General features: G+C 61.0%; 1 protein-coding gene across 2 annotated transcripts; it reads left to right on the forward strand.

Annotated features, from left to right (window-relative positions):
- The first annotated feature begins 707 nt into the window (after positions 1–707).
- LOC137167518 (V-type proton ATPase catalytic subunit A-like) lies at positions 708–17,055 on the forward strand. Of its 2 annotated transcripts, none has more exons than XM_067569734.1 (15): positions 708–786; positions 4,149–4,277; positions 5,756–5,884; positions 6,291–6,505; positions 7,734–7,871; positions 9,010–9,161; positions 9,680–9,842; positions 12,046–12,154; positions 12,442–12,564; positions 13,379–13,493; positions 14,152–14,215; positions 14,308–14,511; positions 14,667–14,761; positions 15,844–16,015; positions 16,847–17,055. In XM_067569734.1, the coding sequence occupies exons 2-15, from the start codon at positions 4,196–4,198 to the stop codon at positions 16,937–16,939; spliced, it is 1,854 nt and encodes a 617-aa protein (XP_067425835.1). In that variant the 5' UTR covers positions 708–786; positions 4,149–4,195; the 3' UTR covers positions 16,940–17,055. The 2 variants fall into 2 exon arrangements, with proteins under 2 accessions (XP_067425835.1, XP_067425836.1); XM_067569735.1 differs by having other exon boundaries at positions 15,867–16,015; positions 16,847–16,977.
- The last annotated feature ends 227 nt before the right edge of the window (positions 17,056–17,282 follow it).

A 17,282-nucleotide genomic window follows, 5' to 3' on the forward strand; every position in this document is an offset into this window, starting at 1 on the left:
CACGTCTCCAGTGTTTTGTGTGCAATAACTGGGTGCTTACGGTAGAAACTCTGTGGCCTAATCTACAACGCAGAGAGCCCAATAAGGAAGAGCAATGCCTCCCTGCAGGGTGTTACGTACCCCGGCCCTGCGGTTTCACTCTGCCGAGTGCTTTTCCAAATCGCAAAGACCCCTCCCTCTATTTGTGCCCACGTTTAAAATAGAGATTTCACAAAGGTGATGGGAGTGCTGCCCCCCTCCGTCCCAGCTTGCTACCCCTGGACCAGGAGAGGGGGGAAAGGCAGAGACCAGCAGGACCAGGTCCTTGACCAGCAGGGCGTCCAGGGCTGCTCCGTCCGCCCGGCCTGACACTAAGGGTGAGCTTAGTGCTGTCGGTGGGTGGAGGACAGGCCGACAGAAGCCGTGGTGCCTGAGCTGCAGCGGGACGGCAGCAGGTAGACAGTGGCTGAGGGAGCAGCTGGACAGATGGAGGAGAGGGACGGGGGACCGACAGTGGGACATGGTGCCGTGGGGCTGTTTACTGTACACAGCTCTGCTGGCTGTTTGATGCTGGTTCTGAGTTCTCTGTTTACTGACTCCCCTTCCAGTGACCTCCACGCCCTTCCCCAGCTCCCTAGGACCTGCTCGGGCTGGAACTGGTTTCAAGGCAGGAGGGAGGCCGCCCTGGCCCTGTCCACTCTGCCTCCCTGTCGTATAAACCCATGTGAAGGCAGGGCACAGCCCGGGTGATTGCTCACAGCCTGTCAGCCACAAGGGCAGAGGAGAGACAGAGCCGGAGATCAGCAGGTAGGAACTCTCTTGGTCTGCAACACCAGTCGCTATCGGGCCCTGTAAGAGCAGGGGACTGGGGATCAGGACTCCTGGGTTCTGTCCCTGGCTCTGGGAGGAGAGTGGGGTCTAGTGGCTGAAGCAGAGAGGCCTGGGAGTCAGGAGTCCTGGCTTCTATCCCCAGCTTTGGGTGAGGAGTGGGGCTAGTGGTTAGAGCTACGGCGAGCTGGGTACCCCTGGGTTCTGTTCCCACCTTCGGCAGGGGAGTGTGCTGAGGGCAAGGAGGATTTGCAAACATACAGACGTGCCAGTCCCTTGCTGTTACTCAGGCTCTGGCACTAGGACACAGCAAATCCCTTCTCAGGGAGATTTCCCTCTCCCCAGCCAGGGAGATAGAGCACAGTTTTGGGACCCCATTTTTCATCATTCCAAGCCCCACGTTTGCCCCATCCCTGCTCCCTCCCCCAGCCCCAGTGGCGTACCGAGGGGGGGCATGCCCTCAGGTGCTGGCCTGGGGGGGCACTGGCCAGGCACTCGGAGGAGGAGCCACCCCCTGTTGCAGGCTGCCAGGGCGAACTCCCGGCCCCTCCACGCCTGCGCTGGGCACAAGGAGGGAGCTGCAAGAACCAGAGCTTGTCATGCTCCCCCCCCCCCCCCCGCACCGGGCAGCCTCTGCTGCCCTCACGGGGGTGGGGAAGCAGGAAACAAGCCGACAACACAACACCCCCCCCCCCCCCCCCCCGTAGGCTGCTGCCGCCGACCAGGGGTGGGGGGGGAAGTGAGGGAGAGCAGGACATAGTCCCGCAACCCCACTCATGAGGTGCTGCCACCGATGGGGGTGAGAGGTGCCAATGTAAGTCTGGCCCCTGGGCACTGGAGACCCACGGCATGCCACTGCCCAGCCCTGAGACTGTCCGCTCAGAGTCTGCGCCTTCATGTATTACCCTGGAGTTTTCCAGCCTGGCTCACGGATGCCCGTGGTCGCTGCTGCTTTAGCCAAGGGCGTGGCCGGAGCCAGAGCCTCTGGAATGCGGGGCCCTGTCCTCTGAACTCACAGCGCGCCGTGGATTCGAGGAGCACTTCGGGCTCCCCCAGGCCAGAGAGACCCCTGGGACCCACGGCAGACACTACACTGAGTGATGGACCATGGGCAGTCTCAGCTGTCTGCCCAGCATAGGTCACTTCATGCCCGTGCAGCCCTGCCCTGGGGGACAGGTGAAGATTATTAGCCTCCCATTTTACTGGAGGAGCGGCTGACTGAAGTTTCCCAGGAGAGAACCTGGCAGTCCTGCTTCAAACGCCCTCCCTCACCCCGCCAGGAACAGGCCCCAGGTGTCCTGACCGCCAGATCCCCGCTCTTCCAGTCCCACCCGCTTCCTTCCGAGAGCCAGGAGTAGAACCCAAACGCTCTGACGGCTTGTTCGCTGCTCTGACTCGGGCTAGAGCACCGTCTCCGGCGTCCTGGATAACCCCCTCCCGCCGGCTCAGTTTTGCCTGAGGACGTGGGGTCTGAAACTGCGCTGTTGGGAAACTGAGGCGGTTCAAACCCAAGGTTTATGCCACCGAGCCACCCCAGAGGTTGGCTAGCAGATTTTCGCCATGCCCAGTCAGCCTCACCGGTGCCTGGGGCTCCAGGACAGAGGCTCATGCATGTAGCATGCATCCCAGAGGCTGCAGGCCAGGCCTCTCCCCAGGGGCTGACACAGAGGTTGGTTCCCCCCCACTGCAGGCAAAGGAAAGCAAAACATGCCCTTTGCTGTGTCTGCCCGTGACAGGTCCCTGCCAGCTGGGGCTGCCTGTGTGTAGCCTGCAATGAGAACAGATGTGGGACCTGCTGACGTGAAACGCTCCAGGCTCTGCGTCCTGTTAGCTAAAACGCTTCCCTCTCTTAGCCGAGGCGGTTGTGGGCTCGTCGCACTCGATGTGTGTCCCAGCCACCACTAGAGGGGGCTGGAGCGCCACGGTGCAGGTTCGACACAATGCACCCAGGACATGGCCCTGAGCTTACCCCCTCTCCGACCCCGCTGCATGGTGCAGGGGGCAACGGGGCTGGTGTGAAACGAGCTGGTGGCTTCTCAGCTAACGGCAGCAGGGTGTCCCCGGGTCCCGAAGCACCTTGGCACAATTGCTCCTGCCCCGGCTGGCATGCTTAGCGGAGAGGCCAAGGAGTGGACGGGTCACGGAGACTGAGCGCCTGCCCCGAGGGGGGGGGCCATGCAGGACAGCGGACCAAGCAACTGGCCCGTCAACCCCCGGCTGGTGCCCCTGGCAGCAGCAACGTCTGGTTCTTCAGCGGAAGGTGACCCCGGTCCTGCAAGGCGTCCTGGGTCAGTTGTGCAGCACGCTGGGTCCCCTCCCGCCCCCCCTTCCCCCTGCCCTGATGTGTGGGGTCATGCCCTGAAGCCTGTGGTTTGATCAGCCTCGTCTGCCTGAGCACAGCTGTAAATGTCACCCCATTTCCCAGCCCTGGTCACAGAGTGCGACTCAATCACCCGCAGCAGGGATTTCCCCAGGATGCACGGGCAGCAGCGGCATTCCCTTTGGGTTCCTTTACATTCCCCAGACCCTGATTTCATCGGCTGATGCACCCTCCTTGCCAGCCCCCCATCATGGGGGTCAGAGCTCCTGGGTTCTGTTCCCAGCTCCAAAACAGGAGTGGAGTCTAGTGGTTGGAGCAAAGAGGACTTGCCAGCAGAGTCGCATACATGCTATTCCCTGGCAGTTACTCCCGTAGGCAGACTCTGGCATTTGGGGATGGGACTTCTCCTCTCAGTGAGATTCTCCCCGCCCTCCCCAGAGAGATTCTTTCCCTGCAGAACAAGAATGAAAGGCTGAGCCCTAGGAATGGATGATCATAACCGTCCTTTCTGGCCTTGAACTGGATTCAGTTATTTGCTGCACTCACGTGTCTTTCTAGTGGGTCCCACTAAAATGGAGAGCTTTTTCAGCTCCCCCCCCATTTCTTCCTGCATAGGTGTTACGGGCCATGCACGTTTCTCAAGGGGTTTGAGTGAGCCGAAAGTGCGGGGCTGGCAGTGCTGATGTTCGAGGGCCCATCCTTTTGGGCGCTATGTACCCAGAATCCTTGGCTGTTTGCCTCTGGGTTGCCCAGCTCAGGAACAGGGATTTCAAACCTGTTCCAGCCCCGGCTGCCCATCCTTCCCCCTTTGCATTCCAGGGCCTGCTCTGTCCTCTTGCCCGGAAGGGGGTGAGTTCTAAACCTCCCCCTGCTGTATTTTGTGGCCATAAGTCCAGGTACGGACACAGGTACTGGTACCCCAACAGCCTGTGGGGCCATGAGGGCAGCTGGCTGAGCCTGCAGGGCACCAACAGAGCCCCCGACTGGTTTGGTTTAAACGTGTCTCTCTTTGGAAACGCAGTGGTCGCCGTAACCTGGAACTGGTTCCCAGCAGCACCAGAGTGAGCCATGGAGTTCTCCACGCTGCCCAGGATGGAGGATGCGGAGAAGGAGAGCGAGCTGGGATTTGTCCATGGCGTCTCTGGGCCAGGTAAGGTGACGGGGATGCAGCTCCGAGGGGCAGGCAGACTTTGGGAGGATGCAGACACAGCCCGTGTGGTGCTAGGAACCGGGCCTGGCAGGCCCAGCTGGGACAATTTGAGGGCTATCTACCCGAGGGTCTGGGATGCTGGCCATGAGTCCTGGCTGCAGAACTCAGATCCTGGGCATGCTTGGGAAGAAGCACGTTTGGCCACAAAACAAGGGGAAAGGAAAGAAATCTGGATTTTTGTTTTCCTTTTTTTAAAGTCAAATGTAAGCATTGCTTGTTGTTATTTACGTTAAATGGCTTGTTTAAATTTCCATCCAGTTATTTACTTCCCTGTGGCTGATTCTTGACTTTCCTCCCATTGTCTGTAGCTAAGGGGGATATTTTCTATCTGCTCCTTGAAATACTTTCCCAGCTGTTAGGGAGCTTTCAGATTTCACAGAGAGCTTTCTCTTCCCCCCTTCCCTGACACAGCTTTAGCAGTCCTCCTGCGACAACAGCACACACCCTGGATAGCCGCCCGTGCTCCGTTCACAGTGAGCTCTGCCTCCCAATAGCCGGCCCGTGTGGCGAAAGACGTCCCAGTAACTCTGTGGGCGTAGTGAGAGTCCTCGTCGGTTTGCACTGTCCTTGCCGAAGCCGTTTTGGTTGGAAGCGACAAAGATTTGATGCTTAATTGGGCTTAATTTTAAGTGCACACTCGTCTTCTCGGACAAGTGCTAATAATGATAATAATACCCAGCTCTTATCTAGCGATTTTCATCAGCAGATCTCAAAGGGCTTTCCAAAGGAGGGCAGCGCTGTTATCCCCATTGTACGCAACTGGGGAAACTGAGGCACGGGGCAGGGATGTGACTGGCCCGGGTTGTTTTTAGCCTGTGGCAGTCTGTAGCATTCAGATCCGATGCTCATCCAGCTGTGACATTTAACATCCCCCTCCCGGCCCCCAGCATTGATCACTGAACCTGTCCTGCATTTCAGGGGGAAGTTGCAATAGCCCCAAGGTTCCTATTGGCTGTGCAGACCCTCACCCCCACCCCAAAGGAATGATTGAAAACACCCCAAGAGATTTTTAACTGTGATCTGAACAATGACTTAAATGGCTTTGATTTCCTTCCCCCGGGGCAGGGTAAGGGTGGGAGCAGGTGGGGCAGAGTAGGGGTTAGAGACGGTGTTGAGGAGGGGCGGGAGCAGGAGGAGGTGGGGGGGGTGGGGAGAGGGATGAGTTGGGGGAGGGGGTGTGGCAGGATGCAGGGGTATGGGGACGGGTTGAGGAGAGGAAGGGGACGGGTGAGGGAGGGAGCAGAGGGATAAAGGGGGCGGGAGAGGAGATGGGGCAGGTGAACTCTGCTGTGAGGTGCAGGGGCTTGGGGCTGTGCGAGTCGCCTGGGCCAGAGGGCGTCTCCCCCTCCCACAGCCCAGCCCTGGGCACCGTCCCTGGGGTATAACCCCCTCCGCCCCCCTCCATCTCTCCCCCCCAGTGGTCACCGCCCGCAGCATGGCCGGGGCCGCCATGTACGAGCTGGTGCGTGTGGGGCACGCGGAGCTGGTGGGCGAGATCATCCGTCTCGAGGGAGACCTGGCCACCGTCCAGGTGTACGAAGAGACCTGTATCCTTTCTGCCAGGCCATGCCCCCTGAACCCCCTCTGCCAGGCCATGCCCCTTGGACCCACTCTGCCAGGCCATGTCCCCTGCCCCCCCGCCAGGCCATGCCCCTTGGACCCACTCTGCCAGGACATGCCCCCTGAATCCCCCCCCCCCCCCCCGCAGGCCGTGTCCCCTGAACCCCTCTTCCAGCCTGTGCCCTCTGACCCCTGCCAGGCTGTGCCCCCTGCCAGGCCTGCACCTCGCACCCCCTGATCTCCCTCATCCCCTGGCCATGCCTATATCCCCCCCATCTATCTGTCACGGGGAGACCCTGAATATGTATGAGGCAATTAGCCCCTGTCCCCCCTCCCACCCCCGGCTGGTGCATGTCTCTGGGCCCGGGGCCCTCTCCTGAACGCTGGCGGCAGCGGGGGTCTGTGTGGGGGACCCGGTGTTGCGGACGGGGAAGCCGCTCTCGGTGGAGCTGGGCCCGGGCATCATGGGCTCCATCTTCGACGGCATCCAGCGCCCCCTGAAGGACATCACGGAGCTGACCCAGAGCATCTACATCCCCCGCGGCATCAACATTCCCGCTTTGTCCCGGAACGTCCAGTGGGACTTTGCCCTGAGCGAGAGCATCCGGGTAGGGGCCCGGCGCGGGGCAACGCCCGCCATGGGGGAGGCTTTGTCAGCAGGAGGTTCCTGGGCTGAGCCCCCCGCACGGGTCTCTGCAGCTCCCCATGGGCACGGCCTGTGCCCGGCGGAGGAGAGAACCCAGGAGATCGGGAGGGTCTGGTCCCGCGTGGACATGGAGAGGCAGCAGACCCCGAAATACCCCAGCAGGGCAGCACGGCTCGTGCACCAGCTCCCAGAGAACCTGCCCTGGGGTCTCAGCCAAAAACCGGCACCTCCAGCTGCATGGCGCCCCCTAGTGCTGCGTGGGGGCACCGGGGTCAGCCCTGACTGCTGGGGAGAGCACCCCCTACTGCACCCCCACCCCGCCCCCTGCAGCACAGCGCCTGCTACTGCACCCCCATCCCGCCCCCTGCAGCACAGCGCCCCCTACTGCACCCCCACCCTGCCCCCTGCAGCACAGCGCCCCCTATTGCACCCCCACCCCGCCCCCTGCAGCACAGCACCCCCTACTGCACCCCTACCCTGCCCCCCGCAGCACAGCGCCCCCTACTGAGCCCCCTCCCCGCCCACTGCAACACAGCGGCTCCCAGTGCTACTCTGGGATTTGGGCTCAGCCCTGCCTGCCCGGAGCCAGCGCCCCCTAGTGAAAACTTTGAAATTCAGCTCCTGTGTTTCCTAAAGTCCTCGTGCTCAGGTAGGGTGACCAGACGTCCCGCTATTTGGGGCTCTGTCCTATTTGCTGCCTCTGCGCCTATTACTGCCCCGCCCCCCCTGCATCCTGATCCCCTTCCCCCCCGCTCTCTGGTCACACTAGCCCCGAGGGACACAAGGAAACCAGCACTTTTGTTCCTTGAACTATTCGTCTGCTTCTGCTGCTGGTTCCCCTCTGAATGCATCACAGTTGGGGTCTGTCACCGTGACGCCCCAACCACACTCATGAAGGGGAAGGGGCTGCAGGGGGGGGGGGGGGCAGACGAATGCTTGAGGATAAGCCAGGACCTGGGCATGGAAAGGAGCAAGGAAGGGTGAGGAGAGACACAGGGAGCCCGGCCGTGGCAGCAGAACGGCTGCTGGTTGGGGACGCTGGGCCTGCAGCTCTTGGAGAATCTAGCGTGGATCTGTGCCAGGCAGCCCCCCTGCTAGTCGTACGTGTGCCTGGCGACCCGGCCGTCCTGGCCCTGCAGCCTTACGGGAGGCACCGTCCTGTATCTCACACGTCTCTTCCCCCTTTCCAGGTCGGGAGCCACGTGACCGGCGGGGACATCTACGGCCTGGTGACCGAGAACTCCCTCATCAAGCACAAGATCATGGTGCCACCCCGGAGCCGGGGGACCGTGACCTACATCGCCCCACCAGGGCGCTATGACATCTCGGTAGGGTCACTGCTGACGGATGGTGCGGGCAGCAGTTGGGCTCACGGACAGTGGGGGGCCCAGAGCAATGAGTATTCCCCGTTATTTATACCGCAGCAGCTGGGAGCCAGAGCCCGGGGCACTCACCCATCGCTCTGGGAGCTGCTGATGCAGGAGCTGTTGCTTTATCACTGCTCCAAGGGCAGCCTGGTGGTCCAGGGGAAGTGTCAGACAAATGGGGGTCCTGGATCTGAGCTGCCCCAGAGCTCGAGGGGGATTCGAAGCTGGGTCTGTGGTTCTGAGCCAGTTGGCCCTGAGCTGGGAAGTTTGGCTCCGGGTCAGTTCCGAGGCGGTTTGGGCCCAGGAGTCCGGCTCGAGCTCATCTTGAACCAGTTGTGTTTTGGTTTTAGTTTTAGGTTCTTTTTTTTTTGTTAGTCCAGCAGCTGAATTGCGCTTCCTGTGTCTCAAAAGATGTCATCGGACAGACAGTCACTTCCTGTTTGCTTATGAATGAGCCGGGGCCCCTATATTTAGTGAGCCGTTTGCTTTCCTCTCCCAGCAATTGTCTCTTCCCTGCAATCAGTTGTAACCCTTGGACACGCGATTTTCCTCCTCTGGAGTATTCTCCTCGCCCAGAGGCGGCTCACGGCCCGCATCGCAGCATCCCAGCAGCAGCTCATGTTGCTTTTCTCGGCTAAGGAACCTCTCAGTCCAGGAGGAACCTCTCTTGAGCCCTTTCCAGCCGGCTGTCTGGACAACGCGCCGCACCCAGCCCTGAGCTCGCCAGACACAGCAGCAGTTCCAGCGTGATGCTGCCTAGCCTCAGCCAGTGCACCCCAGAAATCGGCTCCCCTCTGCTCTGGCTTAGGGCCGTCCAGCTGATCATCTGAGAGCATTTTACAAGCACCCAGCCCCAGCCACAACCCCCCTCAGAGGGCGGTATCGTCCCCCCACTTACAGATGGGGAAAGTGAGGCATAGAGCGGGGACACTGAGACACCAGGGACTGTGCAGGGCCCAGAATATGGGGGTCACAAAGCTGATTAAAGCCCCTTAGCCCCCCTGCAGGGATGGGGTAGCTGAGAATCAGCCCCCCTGGCCTCCTGCCCCTCATTGTGGCTGAATTGGAGCCTCATCAGCCGTGTCTGCCCTGTCCCCAGGACGTGGTGCTGGAGCTGGACTTCGAGGGTGTGGCAGAGCAGCTCACCATGGTGCAGGTGTGGCCCGTGCGTCAGATCCGGCCTGTGACGGAGAAACTCCCTGCCAACTACCCGCTGCTGACCGGCCAGAGAGTCCTGGACTCCCTCTTCCCGTAAGTGACGCCCTCCTGGCCCCTGTGCTCAGCCCTGAAGGCAAAGGCAAAGGCAAAGGAGAGTAATGGAAAGTGGGTGTCCTCCACTGTCCAGCAACGGGGTGCTGTAGGGAGCAGGGCAGGAGCCCTGGCAGTGGGGGTTGCTCCCGGCTACTCCAATCCTAGCTTCTCCCAGCAGCTGCAGGGTAACTGTCAGTGGGGATTGACCCAGGCCTGCCGGTGCCCAGAGCACAGACCTCTGCCGCTTGAGCTACCCTGGGAGGTGTGGGGGTGGGTAAGGAGGAGGCTGTTATAGTCACTGGCCACTAGTGGGTGCCCTGGTCCCCCCTCCTCCCCCCAGCCAGCATGTGGCTGCCCTGAGTCACCACTGGGAGCTGGGACAAGGGCTGGAGCCGCCAGCCGGGAACGTGCCCTGCCCGCGGAGACACCGCAGAAGCCCTAAGCTCCCCGGGCGAGGGGGGCGTCTGTGCCCCAAGGCACCTCCCGTGCTGCTGGCTCAGGGTCCCTTTGGCCCCCAGGTGCGTTCAGGGCGGGACCACGGCCATCCCGGGGGCCTTTGGCTGCGGCAAGACGGTCATCTCGCAGTCGCTGTCCAAGTACTCCAACAGCGACGTCATCATCTACGTGGGCTGCGGCGAGCGCGGCAACGAGATGTCGGAGGTGCTGCGGGACTTCCCCGAGGTGAGCCAGGGCGGGAGCAACGGGGTGAACCCAGCTGAGGAGGGCAGGAGCCATGGGGTGAACCCAGCTGGCGGGTGGGACCCATGGAACATGGGAAACATCTTGCTCATGGGGGGTGTGAGTCCTGTGTTATTGGGAGACGGGGGCATCTCCCTGATGAGTTCATGAGCCCGGGGTGCTGTGACTGGGGGGATCCTGGGTTGTCTGGGCTTCTCCGATCAAGCTGGGCTCAGGAGCCATTTCCCTCCTGTCAGCCACACCTACGGCTCCCCCCAGGTGACGTCCTGGCTCTGAGCTGGCTCCAGCTGTGGCCCTCTGGCTGGGCTGGTAGAGACTGGGCTGGGCTGGTCCCAGCTGGGACCCCCTGTTGGGGTTTCCCTGAGACGTCTTTCAGTTGGATCCCCAAGACCTCAGTCGGACTATGGGACAGCCTAATCTGGCAATTAACTGATCTTTGACTACGAGCGGTAAATACACCCAATGGCCTGGGATGGGGTGTTAGCTGGGGGGTGTTCTGAGTTACCACCCAGAATTCTTTCCGGGTGTCTGGCTGGCGAGTCTTGCCCACATGCTCCGGGTTTAGCTGATTGCCAGATTTGGGGTTGGGAAGGAATTTCCCCCAGGGCAGATTGGCAGAGGCCAGGGGTTTTTTCACCTTCCTCTGTAGCATGGGGCCCGGGTCACTTGCTGGTGGATTCTCTGTACCTTGAAGTCTTTAAGCCAGGATTTGAGGACTTTAATAACTCAGTCATAGGGCAGGGGTCTATCACAGGAGTGGGTGGGTGAGGTTCTGTGGCCTGCGTCGTGCAGGAGGTCAGACTAGATGATCATAATGGTCCCTTAAGTCTGAGTCTGAGAGACTCCAGTCTCATCACTCAGGTTCCTTTATCTGGCGGCCAGCAACGCGGTGCAGAGATGATCAGACACAAGCGCCGGGGATGGGCACAGGCAGCCCCGCAAAGCCATAGTCACACACCAGCCCCCAGTGTCCCCTCCTCCCCGCATCTGGTACATCACACAGTGCCTTTACTGGACATTCGGGGACTGGCGCGGTCACTGTGTAGGAGCCAATCCCTGGGCAGCAGGCTCTGTCCAAGCTCAACCTGACCTCATCTCAACATCCCCGACTTGTCCATTGTTACCTTGTTAGTAAATGGGTCCCTGGGGTTCTCCCTCTTATCTTGGCTGGCTCATACATTCTGTCTCTCCGCTTCCTGGCCCACAGATTATATCTGAGGTAGCATAAACATTCTGTTTCTGGCCTGGTCCCAGCTGGGATCCCCGTGGTTGGTTCGTGAGGAGTGTACTGAGCTGGTCCCAGCTGGGAGCCTCATGGCGGGGCCAGAAGGGAGTGGGCTGGGCCAGTTCCAGCTGGGAGCCTCTGGCTGGGCCAGATGGGTCTGTGCTGAGCCAAGCGTCCGTCTCTGCCCATCCCACTCGTCCCCGGATAGGAACGTCTCCCGGGGATTCTCCAGGTCTCCCGGGCCCGGGGTTATGTCTGCTCCCAGGGCCTCTGTCACGCTGGCTGGATTGTGGGGGGGAAGCGGGGGGCATTTAGTATATTGTTTGACGTCAGTATGTCAAAATCATAATAATTCATGTGAGACATGCCATGTCAGGTACTGTTAGAAAGGCTGTAATGTGCGAAGTCAGATGAGGATGTTTATGTTCCTGTGTGTGATGGAAGTTATGGATATGGTTGATGTAGCTGTGTCTGGGTAACGCCCCACACAGGATGGCTGCAGAGATGGGCGGCTTAATGGCCCATTAAGACATTCCAAGGTTCAAGGGGTCCCGTGGGAGAAGCCAGGGATATACCTGATGAGTCACCAGGACTTGCTCATGTGACTCTGGACTCCATGTTGGTTCCTGTGAAATTCCACAAGCAGCATGGCCGGGGCCAGAGGACATAAAAGGCAGGTGCCCGGGATCCATTTTGTCTTCAGTCCTGTTCAGCTTCAGCCACCAACCTACCTCTGGACCAACTCATCTACAACTGAAGCTGTGAAACAAAGGACTGAGACCCCTCCAAGTACTGGATGTGCACCAGAGGGATTATACAAGCCTGCTAACTCACCAGCACTGGGAGAATCTGCTCTCCTTTTGCAGCCTGCCCTGACCTTGGCATTTTCAGGTGGCTGCCCTAGGCACGGACGGGTCACAGCCCCTCCCCAGGACTGACTCTGCTGTGTTCTGTCCCCAGCTCACCATGGAGGTGGACGGGAAGACGGAAACCATCATGAAGCGCACCGCACTGGTGGCCAACACGTCCAACATGCCCGTGGCTGCCCGGGAGGCTTCCATCTACACAGGTGAGCACCCACCTTACCCATGGGGCTCCATGCATCCCCCGGCAGGGTGAGTGGGCCGAGGGGGGAGGGCTCAGCTCCCAGCTGGTCACCCCGTGGGACAAGCATAAAAAATTCAGTCTGACTCGCAGTCTGCCCCGGGCGAGGATATCGGGGGGTCGGGATTGAGGGGCACCGGCAGAGCTGTGTGTAGGGAGTTCAGGGTGGGGATAACGGGGGGGCAGCAGCAGAGCTGCAGGGAGCTGGCAGGGGTCTGTGGGTTTCCTGCTTCTGATGCTGGTGTCTCCCAGGGATTACGCTCTCGGAGTATTTCCGCGACATGGGCTACCACGTCAGCATGATGGCCGATTCCACCTCCCGCTGGGCCGAGGCGCTGCGCGAGATCTCCGGCCGGCTGGCAGAGATGCCTGCAGGTGATGCTCTGCTCACTGTGTAGCCCCAGGCAGCCTGACTCTGAACCCCTCTAGCAAAGCAGAACGTGGCCCGGCGAGTCTGCGTCCCTCCCAACCCCAGCCATGCTCTCTGGGGCAGCTGGTTCCCAGCGCTGGGGCATGGGGCCAACTCCTGGGACCTGGGACCAGACGGTGGGGCATGGGGCTGGGCACGTTCCTGCTCCATTGCCAGTGCTTGTGACCCTCCCTCCTCTGCCCCCTTCACTGACCATGATTGGTGCCATGCTGCCCCCACGGGTCCTGCCTGCTGCCTGGATGAATGTCCTGACGTGCCTTCCCCAGGCCTCCTCACGTCTGCTGATTGGTGCGATCTTGTCCCCATGTGCCCCCCGCCCCACTGCTCCTGATTAATTCTGTCCCTTTTCCATGGTCACCCTCCTCTCGCTGTCCCAATTGGTACCATCCCCGGGGATATCCCCAGGCAGCCCCTGATTGGTGTCGTCCTGTCCCTGGGGGCGCCCCCTGGTCCCAGTGTGCTCAGGCTGTGGCGGGCAGAGGGGTTCCCAGCCCCGGTGTGGGTCCTGGGCAGAGCACACTGCGGGGGGCGAGGCTGTGCCAAAACGGAGCCCTCCCCGCCCCCCTGTGAGAGGGACCCCAGCCACATCCCCGACCTGGATGCTATGCAGCCCTCCACACCTTCTACCCCTTGGCTTGGGATCCCTGTTTCCTAACCCTTCCCCAACCCAGCCTGGTCCAGAGGGTTCCCCCTGCTGGTGCCACTGGGATCCTCCCTGCTTTGCGTGCCCCCCAGTCACCCCACGGCTTTGCTTTCCAGACAGCGGGTACCCGGCTTACCTCGGCGCCCGCCTGGCGTCCTTCTATGAGCGTGCGGGACGGGTCAAGTGCCTGGGCAGCCCTATGCGGGAGGGAAGCGTCAGCATCGTCGGCGCGTGAGTCCTTCTCTCTTTCCCCAGAGCATCCGGCCACCCGCTGCAAAGCCGTGACACTGACCAGGAGCGGGAGTCGCAGCCGACATGGGGAAAGGCCCCCGACACCCTCCACGGCCATCCGACACCCCCTGGCCCTCCGACACCCCCACATGCCCGTGATGGGCGAGGGAGACGGGACTGCAGCCGGGTGTCAATGTAGCTGGGGTCACACAGAGCAGGGCTTCGCAAATATTAATTGTCCCCAGCGCCATTGACTGTGTGGTGTGGAGAGATGGATGGACAGAGGGTGCTGAGGGCCTTCACTTCCCCTGAGGTCAAAGGGAGTGGAGTGCTCAGCATCCATCCATCCATCCGTACTTCCCCCCAATCTGTCCATCCATCCCTGCATCCATCCACCCACCTCAGCATCCGTCTGTCTATCCCTGCACCCACCCATCCCTGCATCCGTCCATCTACCCATCTCTGCATCCACCCATCTGTCCGTCCGTCACTGCATCCATCCACCCTCTACCCATCCATCCCCGTGTCTATACCACGCTCATCGCTGTGGTACATTAGCCCCATGGGGGAGGGAACTCAGCACCAGCAGGATCCAGCCATGGATTAGCGTCAGTACTGGCTGTTTGCTCAGACTAAGCCCCTCTCCCTGTCACCCCAGGGTGTCCCCTCCGGGAGGCGACTTCTCCGACCCTGTGACCTCTGCAACCCTGGGAATCGTCCAGGTGAGTCTCCCCTGGGAATCCCCCACCCCCCGGCCTCGGCCCCGTTCTCACCCCCCCTCCCCACCGCGTGGCGTCTCTCCCGTCCCACGCAGGTCTTCTGGGGGCTGGACAAGAAGCTGGCCCAGCGGAAGCACTTCCCCTCGGTCAACTGGCTCATCAGCTACAGCAAGTACATGCGGGCACTGGACGAGCACTACGAGCGCCAGCACCCCGAGTTCACCGCCCTGCGCACCAAGGCCAAGGAAATCCTGCAGGAGGAGGAGGACCTGGCAGAGATCGTGCAGCTGGTGGGAAAGGTGAGGAGTTGGGGACCGGGGCTGGGGCCTGGGACGAAGGGAGACGGTTGAGAGGACAGGGGGAGTAGGGGTGAGGGAAGGGGAGTGGAAGGGAAAAGGGGGGAGAGCCGAGCTGTGCTTTCAGCTCCCCTTCTCCCCCCGAACTCTCCCCACAGGCCTCCCTGGCCGAGGCTGACAAGATCACGCTGGAGGTGGCCAAGCTGCTCAAGGACGACTTCCTGCAGCAGAACGGCTACTCCTCCTACGACAGGTACCGGCCGCCCTGGCCCCCTGCCTGCCCCACAGCCACGGCCCTGGGCCACGGACTGTGACCCCCCCTACCCCCAGGCTCCCCCTGCTCAAGCAGGAGCATCAAGTGCCAGGCCCTGAAGTCTCTACAGATCCACCGGGGAGGGGCGGGCAGGGCCAGCATCATGGCCCCTTCCGGCTGCGGGTGCAGAAGCCCTTATCCAATATTAATTGTCCCCAGCGCCATTGACTGTGTGGTGTGGAGAGATGGATGGACAGAGGGTGCTGAGGGCCTTCACTTCCCCTGAGGTCAAAGGGAGTGGAGTGCTCAGCGTCCATCCATCCATCCGTACTTCCCCCCAAAGGCCAACGGGGCTGAGCTGAGTCAGTGACTGGGAGCTGCCTGTCCCTGTAAACCCCCACTGCTCTCTGTGCCCGTACGCCCCCATCACTCTCTGTCTGTCCCCGGATACCCCCATCACGCTCTCTCCCCCCATACACTCCCTCCATCACAGTAGTGCCTGGGTCCTGGCCCTCTGGGTTCGCTCTAGTGCCCCAGCCAACTTCCAGGCCAGCTCACTCCCTTCTCCCTACCTCAGGAGGCAGCTGGAGAAGGCGTTCTTCACTTCCTGTCCTAAAGGACTGCGGGGCGCTGACGTGCTTCACCCCAGAAGCAGCTGGGTTTAGCGGAGGGGGAGCGACTCTCCTCTGGGCGGAACTGCGCTGGCACGGACGGGGTGGAAATGGGAGTGAGGGGCGATGCAGGGATGGGGGGGCCAAGGGACCCATTGGGGTGATGACAGAGACCATGGTGGGCTCGCGTTGACCGGGAAGGGCTCTGACGGGCGGGAGGAGCTGGGTGTTGAGCATGGCCCAGCTGAGGCAGAGGTGCCCAAGAGCCCCGTGGGCTTCCTCACAGCAGATGGGAGCCCCCTAGCCTGACTCCCTCCCCACCCCGAGCCCCCTCTGTTGCTGATTGACCCCCCCCCCCCCACGAGCTGCTCGCTGCTCCAGTGAGGCCGTGCTCTGGGGCAAGGCTGACGCTCCAGTGCCTCCCCAGAGACTCCCTGACCCCCCAGGCCGGTCCTGTCTCTGCCCTGGCAGGTTCTGCCCCTTCTTCAAGACAGTGGGGATGCTGCAGAACATGGTCACCTTCTACGAGCTGGCCCGGCACGCGGTGGAGTCCACGGCCCACTCCGAGAACAAGATCACCTGGGCCGTGATCCGTGAGAGCCTCGGGGACATCATGTACAAGCTGAGCTCCATGAAGTTCAAGGTGAGCCATGTTATTGCAGGGGCAGTTGGCTCTGGGGCTGAAGGGGTTAACCGTGCATTAGCTAATTAAACTACAGCTGGTGCTGGATGGCTTTCAGCTCCCGCCAGCCGGCTATCCACCAGCCGTCCACCCGTCCACTCATCCATCCACCCACACTCCATCCACCCTCCATCAATCCATTCATCTATCCACAGACCTGTCCATCCATCCTTCCACCGATCATCTCATCCATCCACCCACCCACTGTCCATCAATCCCTCCGTCTATCCACCGATCTGTCCGTCCACTCAACACTCCATCCAGCCATCCTTCCACCGACCAGCCCATCCATCCACCCATCCTCCATCCATCTACCGACTCTTCCACCCACACCCCCTCCCCGTCCTTCCCCCTGCAGTCTTTGTACCTAGCCGTCTCCTTGCCGTCTGAGTGCTGTGACCCCAGATCACTCACGCACCAGTTATCCGGCGGAGCTGCGCTCTTGCTCCCCTGCTGACATGCTGGAGTCACTCGGTCCCGTGCTGCGTGACCAGACTGTCACCTCCTTGGACAGAGAGGTTCTCCAGGGCCCTAGCCATACCCGCACAGGGGGGGTTCCCCAGCCTTTTGCTGTGGCCCCACCCCAAGCCATAGCCTAGCCTTGGAAGTCGGGGCGGGGGGCACCTTTACAAGAGCCGCCTGCTGGGCTTGGGGTACCCTCACTTCACCTGTTTGGGCAGCCAGAGAAAGTGCCCCTCCAAAAGGGGTCAAATTTAAATTCCTGTGCACGCTTTTGGTCCAAGGGGTTTTCTAACAACCGCCGCTTGTCTCTCCCCCTCTTGCCTTTCCAAGGATCCAGTAAAGGACGGCGAAGCAAAGATTAAGGCCGATTACGCTCAGCTGAATGAGGAAATGCACAGTGCTTTCCACGGCCTGGAGGACTGAGGGCCGGGGCGGGGCCTCGCTCGGGGCTGGCTGGTGGCTTGTGTCTTTGTCAGTAACATCGGTTTTTATAAAATCCTTTTCAAATTGTCCATTTACTCCCAAATTCCCCCCGCTGTAGGTCTGCAGTGCTGGGAGACATAAATCCTGCACAGCGTTTTCTGGCCTGTATTCCTTGCCCTGGTGATCTCAGCCTCCTTATCAGAGAACCTCCGTTTCCTCTGGGAAGGGAAGCTGCTGGCCCTGGTTGTGTCTGGGCTGTGCAGACGGCCGAGGTGTTGCCGCTGATGATTGCAGATGAGTTTGCCAAGAATGCTGTGTGAAATTGGACGTGGCGTGCCACACC

This window comes from Emydura macquarii, unplaced genomic scaffold (genome assembly GCF_026122565.2).
Source record: "Emydura macquarii macquarii isolate MOO-44397 ecotype Brisbane River unplaced genomic scaffold, CSIRO-AGI_Emac_v2 contig_2924, whole genome shotgun sequence".
In the NCBI taxonomy this organism is placed as follows: Eukaryota; Metazoa; Chordata; order Testudines; family Chelidae; genus Emydura; species Emydura macquarii.

Coding starts and splice junctions, on each gene's coding strand:
- LOC137167518 (XM_067569734.1), top strand. CDS start 4,196: ATGGAGTTCTCCACGCTGCCCAGGATGGAGGATGCGGAGAAGGAGAGC. Junction 5,885..6,290: donor CCAGGTGTACGAAGAGACCT/GTATCCTTTCTG, acceptor CGCTGGCGGCAG/CGGGGGTCTGTGTGGGGGAC. Junction 6,506..7,733: donor CCCTGAGCGAGAGCATCCGG/GTAGGGGCCCGG, acceptor CCCCCTTTCCAG/GTCGGGAGCCACGTGACCGG.